The sequence below is a fragment of the Leucoraja erinacea genome, chromosome 16, assembly GCF_028641065.1.
Source record: "Leucoraja erinacea ecotype New England chromosome 16, Leri_hhj_1, whole genome shotgun sequence".
Taxonomy (NCBI): domain Eukaryota; kingdom Metazoa; phylum Chordata; class Chondrichthyes; order Rajiformes; family Rajidae; genus Leucoraja; species Leucoraja erinaceus.
Window position 1 is genome coordinate 15,990,602 of NC_073392.1, and position 15,657 is coordinate 16,006,258.

General features: G+C 40.0%; 1 protein-coding gene across 1 annotated transcript in view; it reads left to right on the forward strand.

Annotated features, from left to right (window-relative positions):
• LOC129704543 (protein bassoon-like) overlaps window positions 1-15,657 on the forward strand; it is a 304,297-nt gene that overhangs the window by 183,771 nt on the left and 104,869 nt on the right. Inside the window, exons 8-11 of the mRNA XM_055647724.1 lie at window positions 4,356-4,434; window positions 5,601-5,699; window positions 7,740-7,795; window positions 10,569-10,675. Of these exons, the coding sequence (XP_055503699.1) occupies window positions 4,356-4,434; window positions 5,601-5,699; window positions 7,740-7,780 (219 nt within the window). The 3' untranslated portion in view covers window positions 7,781-7,795; window positions 10,569-10,675. The remainder of the gene's footprint in view (window positions 1-4,355; window positions 4,435-5,600; window positions 5,700-7,739; window positions 7,796-10,568; window positions 10,676-15,657) is intronic.

Here is a 15,657-nt window from a genome sequence, read left to right on the forward strand (position 1 = left end):
AGTGCCCGTGAGCATTGGGGCCGGTTGGAGCGGCTTCAGGAGCAGCCGCGAGCGGCCAGTGCCCGAGAGCATTGGAGCCGGTTGGAGCGGCTTGAGGAACAGGAGCAGCCGCGAGTGGCCAGTGCCCGAGAGCATAGGAGCCAGTTGGAGCGGCTGTTGGAGCAAATACTCCAAAGTGGCAGGCTCCGGGAGATGGAGACTAGTCACAGTGGGCAGCTAGTAAGTCCTACAGCAGTACCTCTTGTAGGGTTGCACAGTGTTTCTCCCTCATCAGAGGGGAGTACAGGGGGTCAATTCTGGGCTGACCCTAAAGAGCGGTGTGCAGAACATACTCCTAGTGTGCATGGGGTGCAACAAAACCTATTGGATATGGTGTCCCAGTTCATTCAACCCGACCAAACTGGCCAAAACCTGGAACCTAAAATAGCTGCAAGTATCTACTACATGTCATTCAATCAGCTACAAGGACAGGCATTACTGGACACCACAGCAAGACACTTACCACCAAGGAACTGCAAATCACTGAATGTTCCCAGTGTCAACCAGTGTATTTGGAAACATGTCGGAGCATCAATCAGAGCCAGGGACTTGAAACTACAAAAAGTTCTGAAAGTCCTAACAGCGGAAATTACGGCTTTCGCCCGCACAATCAACGAAAAAGACATGACACAAGATCACCAGGATGCACTGGCTTTATTTTGCTACTCCCAATACGAGTTAAATAGTATTAGGAAGAGTGCCATCCAACCGGCTTTAGACCCCAGATTTGCAGGCCTGTGCAAACCTGGAACCTCCAAACCACCAATATTACTATTTGGAGGTGACTTATCCAAACAGGTAAAAGAACTTAACGAAGAGGCTAAAACCCTGGGGTTCATTAAAGCAACGTCTAAAAACTACTTCGGCCAGAAACAACACCCCTACGCGCCCACCAGTCGGCCAAGACAAACTGGTGAAAGCTCGAAGGCCAGGTACACTCAACATCGGTCTTTTTTAGGCCATGGCCCAGACCGGCCTTCCTGGAAAATGCGCAAACCCTCAACACCGACCCAACTACAGACCTAGAAACCGGCGCCTCAACGTCCTCGGAGGATACCGAAAAAGTAATAAACCTACCACTGGTGGGTCTGGTTCCTTACAAATTGAAGGGAGCATGGAAGTTGGTGGGAGATTACACTTCTATCTGGATGCATGGAATAAGTTAACTACGAACCGAATGTTCGTGCTTACAGGCAAAGAAAAATCAAAAGCACACGCTGAACTACAGAGGCTTTATAAAAAAGGAGTAATTGAGAAAACCCAACACGAATCACAGGAATTCGTGCCCAATATCTTTATCAAAAACAAGAAAGATGGTGGTTGCCGCATCATCATAGATTTGACTAATTTGAATACTTTCGTACAATATATTCATTTCAAGATGGAAACCTTTGTTACTACTAAGCAATTGATTTCCAAAGGTTACTACATGGCAAGCATCGATTTAAAAGATGCTTACTATACAGTGCCCATCAGAGGTGACCACAGATGTTATTTAAAAGTTAAATCTAAATTAACGAATTAACGCATTCAACTACAATGGATTATCTGGGGTTCACCATTAACTCAGTTCACATATCAGTGACTTTGCCGAAAGAAAAGGTTACAGCCTTAATAGAGGCTTGCAGCAAAATCATTGACATCACTAAACCATCCATCAGACTGGTAGCAAGAATAATTGGCAAAATAGTAGCTGCGTTTCCAGCCACACAATTCAGACCATTACATTATCGAAATTTACAGAGGGCTAAAATACGAGCACTAAAAATGAATGGTGGTCATTTTGACAGACCAATGAAGCTCCCATCAGAGGCCATAATGGGACTAAAATGGTGGAAAGATAACATCAGGCATTGTTCCAATCCAATCATTATCAGCACACCCTGAGGCAGCGGCAACAGATGCATTTTCGCTGCATTGGGGGAAATTGTTTATTGATGCATTCCCTCCTTTCTGCCTCATCAGTCGGGTATTAAGGAAAATACAGCAAGACTCTGCGTCTGGTATTTTGATAGTACCCGATTGGCCTACTCAACCATGGTTCCCGGTGATACTCGACATGGTATTAGAACCATGCATCACCATCCATCATAGACCTAATTTGCTGGTTCATCCCGTAACAAGGGAAAGTCACCCATGTCATAATTATATCAACCTATTAATTTGTAGAGTTTGAAAGCACCTCTACTACACCTGGGACTGACGGACCGAACAGTGGATATGATTTCAGCGGCCCACAGACAGTCCACCAATAAACAGTACTTGGTGTACATCAAGAAATGGGAAATGTACTTTCACAACAATAACATCACCCTCAGATCTATGAACATCCCGTCTGTTCTGGAATTCCTGGCAAGCCTCCATTACGATGAGGGGCTCAGTTATAGTGCCATCAACTGCGCCAGAAGTGCTCTGTCAACATACCTGTGGCAAGGAACAGAGCGGCATTCTGTTGGGACACACCCCCTGGTAACTAAACTCATGAGGGGCATTTTTAATGTTAATCCCCCAAGAACCAGGTACTCCCAAATATGGGATGTGAGCATAGTACTGACCATGTTAAGAAACTGGTCTCCGTCTACAGCTCTGTTCCTACAGAAACTGACTATGAAAACAGTCATGCTGATGGCCTTGGTCACGGCACAAAGGGTCCAGTCGCTACAGAAACTAAGGCTGGACAACATGACTATTTCATCTGGAAATTTAACTTTTCACATCAATGAATTAGTCAAACAGAACAGACAGGGGTCAGCAGGCCTAAAAATAGAATTCAGGGCCTACCTGACAGATGATCGACTCTGTATTGTAACACACTTGCTTTATATATGGAGTATACTAAGATCATCAGAGGCAAAGAAATGGCACTTTTAATCAGCTACAAACAGCCACACAAAAAAGTGACAGTCCAGACCATCTTGAGATGGTTAAAACAGGTCCTAATAATGGCTGGAGTAGACACTAACATTTTTAAATCTCACTCCACCAGGGCTGCAGCTACATCGGCAGCTATGGTTGGATGTTCCTATGGACCAAATCCTCAAGACAGCAGGATGGTCAACGGAGAAAACTTTCCAACGATTTTATAACAAACCAGCAATTGAACCTGGAACATTTGCAGAAACAATTTTAAGTTCTGTAATATAATTTTACCCCATAAATAGGGGCTATAATTTGGTGTTAATAAATTTATCGTTGTTTTTTCAATATCGTATTGATGTCTAATGATGTTAACACTATTCTCCCCATAATCAAGGCAGATGTGATGCATGGACTCGTTTCCACGGCATGGAATCACAGAGCTTTAAAATCTTCACGTAGTCACTCACGTGACTCCGAAGTAAAATAGTAAGATTAACTTACCAGTTTGAAGTTTGATCGTTATCTTATGAGGAGTAACATTGAGGGAATAGGTGCCCTCCGCTCCCACCCTTGGTCATATACTCAACTGGTATCTTCCTCTCTAATCTTACTATGTTTAGTTATTACAGTTATCTGTGATTTCACACCGCTGCTTTGATGAATGACACGCATGCGTCCTGGCGGGGTTCTTCACGTATTCTCTCAACGTTACTCCTCATAAAATAACGATCAAACTTCAAACTGGTAAGTTCTCGTTTAATCTTACTATTCTTGATTAGTATGGGGATCAGGGGTTATGGGGAGAAGGCAGGAGAATGGGGTTAGGAGAGAGAGATAGATCATCCATGATTGAATGGCAGAGTAGACTTGATGGGCCAAATAGCCTAATTCTGCTTATGACCTTATGATTATAGTACATTTAACCAAGCTTTATAACTTACAGACTGATGAGATTTTCATGAGTGGCTTGAATGATGGAGGTCGCAATGGATCTTGGATTCAAGTCTGACATCAAAATCCAAACTGATCCTCCAGTGCAAAGCTCAGGATGTGCTGCAGTATCTGAAGTGTTGCCTTTTAGAAATAATGTAATCCATCTGACCCTTTTAACAATGTATTTAGTAATACAAATTTAATTTGTGATTTTAAACAATACCTTGAATGAATCCAACAAAAAAGCAGGAGATTTCCTCTTGTCTCATGACTAACATTTAACCTTCAACCAGTTTCTTTAATACAGGTTAACTGGCCATTACCTTGTTTGGGAGATCTTGTTGTATGTAAATTGGCTATCTGTTGCTATATTTTCACATTATGTCTATGATTTAGAAAGGTAATGCATTGGTTGCAAACCGGTTTGCAGTACCCTCAGGTTGTGTAAGGCGCAATATAAGTGAACGTTCATTTTTCATAGATACTAATTTCTAATGCTCATTAATTCTTGCTTCATTTAACAGGCAAAGGTGGATCAAACAACGACTGCAAAGCCTACAGTAAAACAAGCCGCTGCACCGCAAAGAGCTGCTAACGTACCAGGTATGTACATTGACACCAGGACCGTAGTTAAATCACCTAATTTCTGGACAGAAAAAAGTTGTCAATGCTCAGGAAAGAATCAACATTTTAGATTCATAATGGAGAAAATGGGCAGTGTAATGAAAATAAAAACATGTGCAGGTCAAAATGAATGCTTCAATCAGATAATCTGGTGAGGCAGAGCTGCACGTGCACATTTTCTAACTTAACCTAATCTATTGTATTCAGTGCTCCCAATGTGGACTCCTTTACTTTGGCGAGACCAACCTTAGACTAGGTGACAAATTTTGTTGAACATTTGTGCTCGGTCAACCAAGGCCTACCGGATCTCCCGGTTGCTAACCATATTAACTCCTCCTCCCAGACCCATATCTGCATTTCTGTCCGGGGCCTCCTCCAGAGTGAGGCCTACCCTAAACTGCAGAAACAGCACCTTGTATTCCGTTTGGGTAGCTTACAACATAACAGTATGAGTTTTGAATTCTCCAATGTTAGCTAACACCTAACCCCAGCATTGGTGTTTTTGGTATTGGTTTTTCTTATACATTAAGGCATTTTAGCTATCTCACATTAAATGACTGCAGTGTATAGAGTGTTCATATATTCTTTATTCCTGTTCCAATTCTGTTAGTCCAGTAAATCCCAGAGATCGCGATCCAATGTTATTCACTTTATTGGTTCCACAGCCACTTGCTCATCAATCTGCTTCAGACACTTGGACAGGTACATGGAAAGCAAAAGATTAGAGGGATACGGACCAAATGCGGGCAGATGGGACTAGCTTTGATAGAGCATCTTGGTCGGCATGGACGAGTTGAGCCGAAGGGCCTGTTCCTGTCCTGTATGACTATGAAGCATCCTCAGTGCAAATGGATTATATTAACATGGAGCTGCAATAGCTAAATCTTGACACTTTTTTGACATAGATATGAGAAAAAACCATGGCATTTGACGATCGGTGGACAATTGTTTAATTATTTTTGTTTTGCATTGCAGTCTTTTGTGGCTATTTTATCAATATTGGAATGTCCCTTGTGCCATTCTTAAACACTTTGTACAATTTACCTTTAACTTCTATGATGATTGCATCACCTTTATACTTTTCTATAGTTTCAGATTTTTAATCCAAAGATTAACATTGCATACTCTTTTTTCTTTGGCAACAGGTTCAAAAGCAGGCGAAGAAAAAGAGGGTGATATTGGAGCTTTTGTTACCAAGATGTTGCCAGGAGCAGCTGCTGAGCAGGCTGGGAAGCTGACTGAAGGTAAAAACTCATGTGTGTAAGAATGGGTCAGACACTCCAGTAGTTCACCCATGTCACATATGAACATGTGTCAGAAAATCCAATTACTTTCCACAAGTCCCAAGTAATATCACACCTGTATTTATAATTTTCCCTTCTTTCAAGCTATATGTATCATGTACAATAACTTCTCCTCTTATAACATATAACATATAACAGCACGGAAAACAGGCCATCTCGGCCTTCAAGTCCATGCCGAACACTTATTTTCCCCTAGTCCCATCTGCCTGTACTAAGAACTCAGCAAGACATTTCTTTATTGGCTTGGCTATTTTTACATATACCTTTAACATTACAGTGTTTAGTAAGTTAAGAGTCTTAATACTGAGGATTCATAGAGTTTTGTTTTTGGCATTATGACCCATTGCCCGGCATGGCAGGCTGAGTAATTACTTGCAGAGTAAAATTAAATTGGCTCCACCTCCTGATCACACCTGTGTTAGAAAACATGCAGTTCATTGTGTGAGCTCCTAACATCAATGAGAGGGAACCACCTGCTTTATCTTACCTTGTTACACCAGTGAATAAATATATAGCCTTAATCTTTTTCTGATAGCTGAAGTCAGTGAAATAACAATCCAGTAGATCTATCCATTATTTGTGTCTATACTGCTCTTCCCTGAATGGATCCCTCAGAAGGCAACTCTTGACTCCTAATTCTTACATTATTGATTTTGCTTTGAAAATATGTATACATTACTTTTACTAATTCCACTTTATCTATCCCGCTGGTTACACCCTGAAATATATCTCACATACATTATCTAGAAATTATTTTCCTTTAATTCTCAGAAAATTTTGAATATTATGTTGACCCTGTCTGAATGCAATGTCGTCACTTCCTTACAAAAGGATTCCAGAATTGTTGCCTTTATTTATGGCATGCCACTCCATATTTCCTCTGGCCGCAGACAATGGTATTGCATTTGCTGTTTTCTTTTCAACTTGAACCTCCCGAGAATCTAGGGATTTTTGGAAGGTGATTAGTACCAATGTGTCTGCTAGTTCTGCAGATACCTCTTTTACATCATTGTATTTTGTCTAGCATAAAAATGTAGCAGAAACAAATTATCAACTTGGGCTATAAGGGCTAAAGAAGCTTTATTCAAAAATTGATAACAATCGTGGAATTATGCCAATTTTTTCTCTGCACTGTTTGGTCTTGGTCATAAATGATAGGAGCAGAATTAGGCCATTCGGCCCATCAAGTCTACTCAGTCTACTGGCTGATCTATCTCTCCCTCCTAACCCCATTCTCCTGCCTTCTCTCCATAACCCCTGACACCTGTACTAATCAATAATCTAACTATCTGGAGAAACTCAGCGGGTGCAGCAGCATCTATGGAGCGAAGGAAATAGGCAACGTTTCGGGCCGAAACCCTTCTTCAGCCCGAAACGTTCGCTTCTTAGATGCTGCTGCACCCGCTGAGTTTCTGCTTTTTTGTGTAAACCTTGTGGTCTGCAGTTCCCTCTTCAATCAAATTGCCCAGATTTCAATGAAGAGCATTTCCTTACATATCCAGATGAAGAGCATTCAGATCTGAATAATCTCAATGAGGTGCAAGGATCTTCATTATTGATTCTTGAATTTGAAATTTCATTTGACTTGCAGCTTTTGCATAATTCAGTTCCTTTATATATGAATATATGCCTAATTATAAAAATACGTATATAATCTGTGATGCTGAAATGTTGGAGACTTTTTTTTGGTTTCGGCTCAGCTGCTAATATCTGCCACTTTTCAAATCATAAGTACATTGTTTCATTTATTAATCGTTAATCATAATGTTCTTTCCAGCAGACAGTTACATCAAAACATACGTAATCTGTTTTTTTGACTGAAGTAGCACAGTGGGTAATTATCCAGCAAGAACTGACTGAAATGTTTAATTATTATTAATGTTAGACTTCATCCAACTTTATACCTACTATTTATTATCCAGTTCAGGTTATGGTTAAATGAGTTGAACACTGAAGAATTTGTTTTCCATCTTTGTATAGGCATCGCTTCTTTTGGCCGTAAATTAACATCATTTTGGTGATCGCACTGCTCTAAGGTATGTGTAACGTGTCTTTCATATGTGGGCGAATGGCTCAGAGAAAGTTATTATGTTCCAAAGCAGATATTAATTGGTTTAAAATTTATTTCAGCCTGTCATTTTCAAGAGCACGTATTATAATTGTGTCTCATGTTGTTTCTTTGATTTCCATTTCTCTACGATTCCCTAAATGCAATGATTCCTACACAATATGACTTCAATGAAATATAAGTAGTCTTCCAGTACCACTCATGTGTCTGATTTACGTGAGTGATCTGGATTCAGGAAATAATTAGGATGATGGATTTCATTGCATGAGATGAAGGCAAAGACAGACAAGTTCATTTAATACTAAGGACATAGTCTATTAGATGATAGTTGAAAGTGGGTAGAATTTTGGGAGATGTTTAAATGAATTTGTATGTAAAAAAACACAAATCATGGCTTGCATGAGATGGGAAAATGATTAAAAGTTTTCTGAGAATGAAAACAGTTTCTGTACTGAAGATGTCAAATCATTTCATGCCAGTAATTAAGCAAGCTGAGTGCTTAGTACATTCCCAGGTGAGATGAGATCACATCTGCAGCCATCAATAAGCAGCAAAATGCGATCGTCAAGCTTTGCTTTGGATATAATTTTAGTTCTTGAGGCAAAAATATGGGCTTCACAATTGTGAAGGGAGCCAAATGTAAGAGCAATGTACTGATACAAAATTAAGTATTAATTCTTCCAAATTAAACCTTGATTTCAGTACAAGAATGCATGGGATAAGCTGGGAAAGTTAATTATGGATAATTACTCTGGTAAGATCATAGTGCTATAAACTAACGTTAGATGTGTTGAATAGGTCGTCAATATCTTCTTAACAAGTGCCATGATTTGCAGGTCTTTAGTTACAACCCATTAAGTTATTAAAGAGTCACTGTACCATAAATTAATATAATTTTTTTGAAAAGATATAAAATCAAGATAATTATTTTAGTCTGGAATGTTCTTGAATTCGTAGTGAAAATGTGTTTCCTAAAACTTGCTGGATGTGCTTTGATGCAATCACTATGTCTTTAGTTGTATTTAAATCTTTTACAAATTTCTCAGAGCTAATGGAGGCTTTTCACCCAATGAGTCTAGGCTAACTCCCAGCAAAACTCATATCAGTCTCATTCCACCATATATTTTCCCTCGCATTCCAAACAATTTCATCCCGATAAGTAATATCAAACAACACTGTGGTTAATTAACCTCTAGTCCAACACGTCTTTGGGAAAGAAATTGGAAGACCCTGGGGAATCTGCAGTCTTGGGGAAATCCCACACTGAAACTACATACTGCCACTACTGGGGGTCAGGATTGAACCCAGGTAATTGGATCGTTGGGGCAGCAGCATCTTTAATTTCTCCCACTCTTAATAATGCCAGGAACAAGCTGCCAGAGGATGTAGTTAAGACAGATACAATAATAACATTTAAAAGACACTTGGGCAGGTACATGGATAGAAAAGGTTTAGGGGGATATGGACAAAATACAGGCAAAGGGACTAGTTTAGATGGGGCATCTTTGTTGGTATGTACGAGTTGGGCATAAGGGCTTGTTTCCATGCCTCTGTCTGAATTCCCTTCCCCATGATATTCACCTGTTTTGGTTTCACCTGATGTAATTATAATGAAAATGTGAAATACCTTAAATGCAGATGCTGAAGGTTCTAATGGGTTGATTATTTTTAACATGAAATTACTCTTCACACAATTATGGTCCTTTTGTCAGAGAGGACATGAACAAGGTGGAGGGGTGCGAATTACTTCCCAGACAATGATATTTCCCACTTAAGGCATAGGTTTCACAGAGTTGTAATGATTTTTGCCTGTGGCACACATGAAGGTTACCAGTTGTCTTTAACCTTAGTCCCATAGTGTAAAACTCAGTAGAGTTCACTAGATTTTTCTGCTGAAGCTGAAACCAACAGCTGCCGAGAGTGATATTATTTGTCCATTTTGGCAGTCATCTATGATGAATATTTAAGTTGGCATATCTGTCCATGCATTTATTCTTCAGCAGTAATGGCTCATAGTAAAGGCTGGATTACCACACTGATTTGAGGAACAAACATTTGGCATTTTAGGCTCAAACAGGTATTTTTGGTATAGTAGGTGAAATATTCTCCTACTGGCTTCGCCTTTACAAGTTCATAGAACATTTTTGAGGTCCATAGTTTAGGTCATGGAATGCCTTCAAATCTTTTGAAAATAAATTGTTGGATTTACTGTAGTTACAATTATTTTGTGAATCAAAGCAACATGTACCAAACCATATAAAGGGCAGTAGAATATAGTTTTGGCCTGATGTCTAAATTCAGTTCCCTGCGTTAGTCTAGAGAAAATTGCAGGAAGAATTACCCTGCAAGACATTAGTAGTTTCAAAAAAATGAACAAGGACACTTTTTGCAAATGCACTTGATCTTTAATCTCAAAGATAATATAACAGAAAGAAGGAAGAAAATGCTATGTTAGATGATCAAAATTAATGGCTCGATTTTTTGTTTGATATGTCTGGTTAATAAGTTCATGTGATAGGAGCAGAAGTAGGCCATTTGGCCCATCAAGTCTACTCCACCATTCAATCATGGCTGATCTATCTCTCCCTCCTAACCATCCTGGTTATCTACATCCTGTGAAAATACAGTATTATTTTTAATGTTAATTGTTTTATTGCTCTTAAGGTCAATAGTCTTGTATGGTTTGTGTGGTTTTTTTTTAATAGTTGGTCAAGCTTTGAGTGCCTTCTTATTGGTTATAGGAAAGATAGTGTGGGATTGGAGAAAGGTGTAACATACTGGAAAAACCTATGAAGAATCAGAAAACATTCAATAAGAAACTTAAGAACATGGGACTCTGTGTATACTGGTGAGTAACTGGAATTGTATAAAAATATATATGATGGAACTGTCTGTTTCATGAGTAAGCAATTACGTGCATAGGATCAGCAAAATTACTAAGGAAACAGTTGTTAGCATTTATCAAGAAGTGATCGTGTATTTATTAAATACTCAAAGACCTGGAAGATTTAATTTATGGACTTCAAATCGGGTGTGAGTTCTGATTCTTAATGCTGTATGTACAAGAATTTACAGTACTAATCACCAGTAAATGAAATGAAACATTTCTTAACATCACAATATGAAGGTTGCAATGCTTTGTGAATACAATTTGCAACAGAATCACATATGAACCCATAGTAATAGTTAATGAAAATATTACATCTCATGTCTGAAGATTTGCGTTATTAAGTTGTAAACTGCAAATCATTATTCTCTTCCAAGTTTTTATCGTATTGCTGTTTCATACAGCTAGGAGGAGATGTGAGCAGTGATTATTCATTTGTGTCTTACACACGCATTTAATATATGCATGATAAGGCATGCATAATGTCTATATTAACTGCATTGCAAAATAATGAGTCTTTGAAAATGAATTTGTGCCAGAATTTTTAGACGGTTCAACTTAATTACCTATTTTTTTAATAACATTATAATCAAACAAGTCCAAACTCTCTTATCAGGGCACTCAGAAGTCACAACTTCATTACTTACTTTGAAATACATTTTCTGCCGGCAACATCGACCAAAGAGGTCTTTCCATCGGAAAGATTTAATCACTTTCATGCTATAAATGAACCTTACATTTCTACCATAGTATCAGTTAAGAGATGAGAAGAACTTTTTTCACACAGAGAGTGGTGAGTCTCTGGAACTCTCTGCCGCAGAGGGTAGTCGAGGCCAGTTCATTGGCTATATTTAAGAGGGAGTTAGATGTGGCCCTTGTGGCTAAGGGGATCAGAGGGTATGGAGAGAAGGCAGGTACGGGATACTGAGTTGGATGATCAGCCATGATCATATTGAATGGCGGTGCAGGCTCGAAGGGCCGAATGGCCTACTCCTGCACCTAATTTCTATGTTTCTATGAATTCTGTGAGGAAAGCAGAAGATAGCAATTTCCATGGATTTTTGCCTCCCATTTTAGTTGATCAGTGGACCATAAACAAAGAAATTTGCAGCATTTAAAGTGTTGATAAGACTATTTAATATTTGTTCATTCTACTTAGAAACATATTCAAGCAAATTAAAAACAGTTCAAACATAAGAACGAGGGTGCTATAAATTATAATTTAGTGAATGTGATTCCTAGAACACAGAATAGGCCCTTCGGCTCGTAGTGTTTGTGCCGAACATGATGCCAAGACCAACTTGTATCTGTCAAAATGAGGGTGCTTTGATTAATTGCTAAAATACCATTATCAACAGTATTTTAACCAATAAGAGCATAAAATCATAAATTCTTATTTGAGATAGCCACTGACTGTATCCTTCACTTCATGCAGTGAGTTCTATATAAATGGAAGTAGTCGCTGATATTGACATGTGTATTAGATAGGACAAAATTTGAATATATAATCTAATCATTAGTCAGAAAACCAGTTAATGGCAAGACCCTTAACAGCATTGATATGTAGAGATATATTTGAGTCCTAGTTCATAGCTTACAATGGCAGCACAGGTAGAGAGGGTGATTAAGAAGACATTGACAGGCTATGCTTGCCTTCATTGCTAGGGGCACTGAATATAAGAGTCAGAGTCAGGAAGTCTTGATGCAACTCTATAGTACTTTGGTTCGGCAGCATTTAGAGTACTGCAAGCAGTTCTGGTCACCCTATTACAGGAAAGATGTGAAAGCTTTAGAGAGGGTGCAGAGAAGGTTTACCAGGATGCTGCCTGGATCAGAGGGTTTCAGTTTCAGGGTCTTGGATTGTTTCCTCTGGAAAGTCGAAGGTGGGGGGAGACTTGATTGAAGTACATAAAATTATGAGATGTGTTGATAAAGGTCAGAACCTTTACCCTAAGGTGGAAATGTTCAACACTAGAGGACTTAGCTATATGGTGAGAGGAGGAAAGTATAATGGAGATGTACGGGGAAGTTTTTTACAAACTTGGTGGGGGCCTGGAACGCATTGCCAGGTGTAATAATGGAGGTACATACAATAGTGGCGTTTAATAAACTTTTAGATAGGCACGTGCATTTGCAGGGAATTAAAGGATATGGACAACTTGCAGGCAGATGTAATCAGTTCAGCTAGGCATTATGTTCAGCACAATCATTGTGGGGCGTTGAGTGTGTTGCTGTGTTGTACTGTTCTATGTTCTAAGATAAACACTTAAAAGATAAATGAGATGCAAAACTCATATATACCTCTTTTTGTACACTATACTGATGATAACAATATTTTGTGACAAACATGTGGCATTCTCAGAGCAGCACGTAAGAAGGTTGGTTAATTTTGGAGTAAAAGGAATTGTGATGGTTTCCAGGTCAAATCACACTAATCTGGAAATTTGATCAGGCCGTCCCTCAGGGATGCAAGGAAAAGTATCAGTCCCTGTGCAACACTCCTTGAAGATGAAATGAAGTCATGTTGTTCTGAGGTGAACCCCTCATTGAGTGCTCTTGTCTTGGCCCATCATGTGTTAATGATGCTGGGGCTGTGTATTACATCCATTACCTCCTCCTTCAGGTCCACCCACTCAATCCATCGATTCCATTGTCAGATCCCTGAACGAGGCCCCCTTTGTTCCTTCAGCTTTAGCCACAGACTTAATTTATGTACAGAACACTGAGCGGCACGGGTGCCTTGGGCCTTGGAGGCTGCTGAATTTTGCTGCCATAGACATGATCAATGGCACACTGCACAATGACCATTGAGCATGTGTTCCCTGCCAATAGATTGCTAGACCAGTGTATTAATTGGACTTTCTAAGTTATAATTTATATCATATCAGCAGTAACAAATAGAAGCATCTCTAAAAACACGCCTGTACTTTCAACAATGTTGTTTTACTTTGCATTGCATAATGGCTGCTCTAAATAGACATCGATCAACATCTGCACTGTCTCCCTAATTGTTCATCTGGAAATAGATTGATGCGTTATAATTGATGTATATATAATGCGGACGTGCTGCAGTTTTGCAATTTGAATCTGACTCATTTGTAAAAACGAAGTATTCTCAGCGCTCCCACTGCCCTGACAAGGCAGTTTTACACACAATGGCAGAGGCTTCAGGAATCTGCTGTTGAGTCTCATTTCCTCAGCAAAAAATGGTACACAGTTGAGTCGGAGTAATCACAATTGTATCTGAGATTGATTTTAGCTGGCTGTCAGCACAGCAAGTAGAATTTCTTGGGTGGTAGCTGTGCATGTTAAGCTAAAATCCTATATACTGTTGAAAGGTGGGCAAGAAGGATTATAAGGAATTGCAGTTAGTTTTTTACTTGCTTGATGCATTGTTGAATACCATGCTGGAGAAGCTTGGATAGATACTGCACAATGGAATGTTTCATTCTGTTGAAATGTTATTTTCCTTTGTAAGAAATGTCCCTGAACTAAATAAACGAGGAAGGTGAGGAGTGAAATATAGATCCAGAAGAAAGGGAAGTTGGAACAGGGGGGGGGGGGGGGGGGGGGGGGGGGGGGGGGGGGGGGGGGGGAGGGATCCAGAGGGCTATGGGTGAGTGATGAACTGAATGAGGATTTGGTAGAATAAAGGAACTTCGGTGATGAGAGGGCTGGGGAAGTGGAACAAAATGGTTCAATGGTGTGTGTGAAGGATGCTAAGTCTATTAGCAGGAGGGGTGGGGGGACGGGGGACTTCCTTGAAACAGGAGAATTCAGTGTTCATGCTGTTGGGTTACAGGTTACCCAAGTAAAATATGAGTTGCTGTACCTCCAGATTATGTGTGGCCTCACTCTGGGCAATAGAGGAGCCTGAAGACAGCATGGTCAGTACGAGAAGAGGAAAGGGAATTGAAGGGGCTTGCAATGGGGAGCTCCAGCTGACCCGGCAGACAGAGCACAAGTATTAGGCAAACAATCACTTATTCCATGCTGAGTCGTATCAATGTAGAGAAGAACACACAAGAGCACCAAATGCAGTAGACAAGATTGAAGAAGCACGTAAACCATTGCCTTGCTGGAAGGGACTGTTCACGTCCCAGGTTTGCTCTACCATCCCCCTCCCCAGGGACTTTACCCTTCTAGCACAGGAAATACTAAACCTATCCCTGCATCTCTTCCTTCACTTCCATTCAGGGACCACATTTATTTAACCCTTCCACCCGACCCATCTGCCAATCAACTTTGTTTAAGAAGGAACTGCAGATGCTGGTAAATCGAAGGTAGACAAAAGTGCTGGAGAAACTCAGTAGGTGCAGCAGCATCTATGGAGCGAAGGAAATATGTAACGTTGCCTATTTACTTCGCTCCATAGATGCTGCTGCACCCGCTTAGTTTCTCCAGCACTTTTGTCTGCCAATCAACCCCTACTCACTTGGATCCACCCATCACTTGCCAGGTCTTGCCCCACTGCTTCCCCTCAACTCTTTCTACCCGCTATGTCCCTTCTACTCCACTATAGAAGAAAGATTTCTCAAACATTGTCCGTCCATTTCCCTCCAAGGATGCTGCCTGACCCTCCAGCAATTAGTTTTTTGCTCTAGATTGCAGCATCTGCAGTCTCTTGTATCTTTGTTCTGTAATTCTAGTTGTACCACAGTAACAAACGTGAACATACAAAAATCTGAGAGAGTCCATCAGGGTATATATAAAGAGAGTGATTCCCCCTGGGCAAAAAAATGTATAGCTTGAAATCACATTCAGGGTAAAAGGTGGGCAGTTTAAGATGGAAAAGAGGAGAAATGTATTTCAGTGAATGATGAATCTCTGAAGTTCTCTCCCCTGGTGGAGGAGGCTCAATCACTGCATTCAAAGCAGAGGTTGATTGTGATCTGGATATTAATTGAATCAACTATATGTGGATGGGTCAAGAAAATGATCTT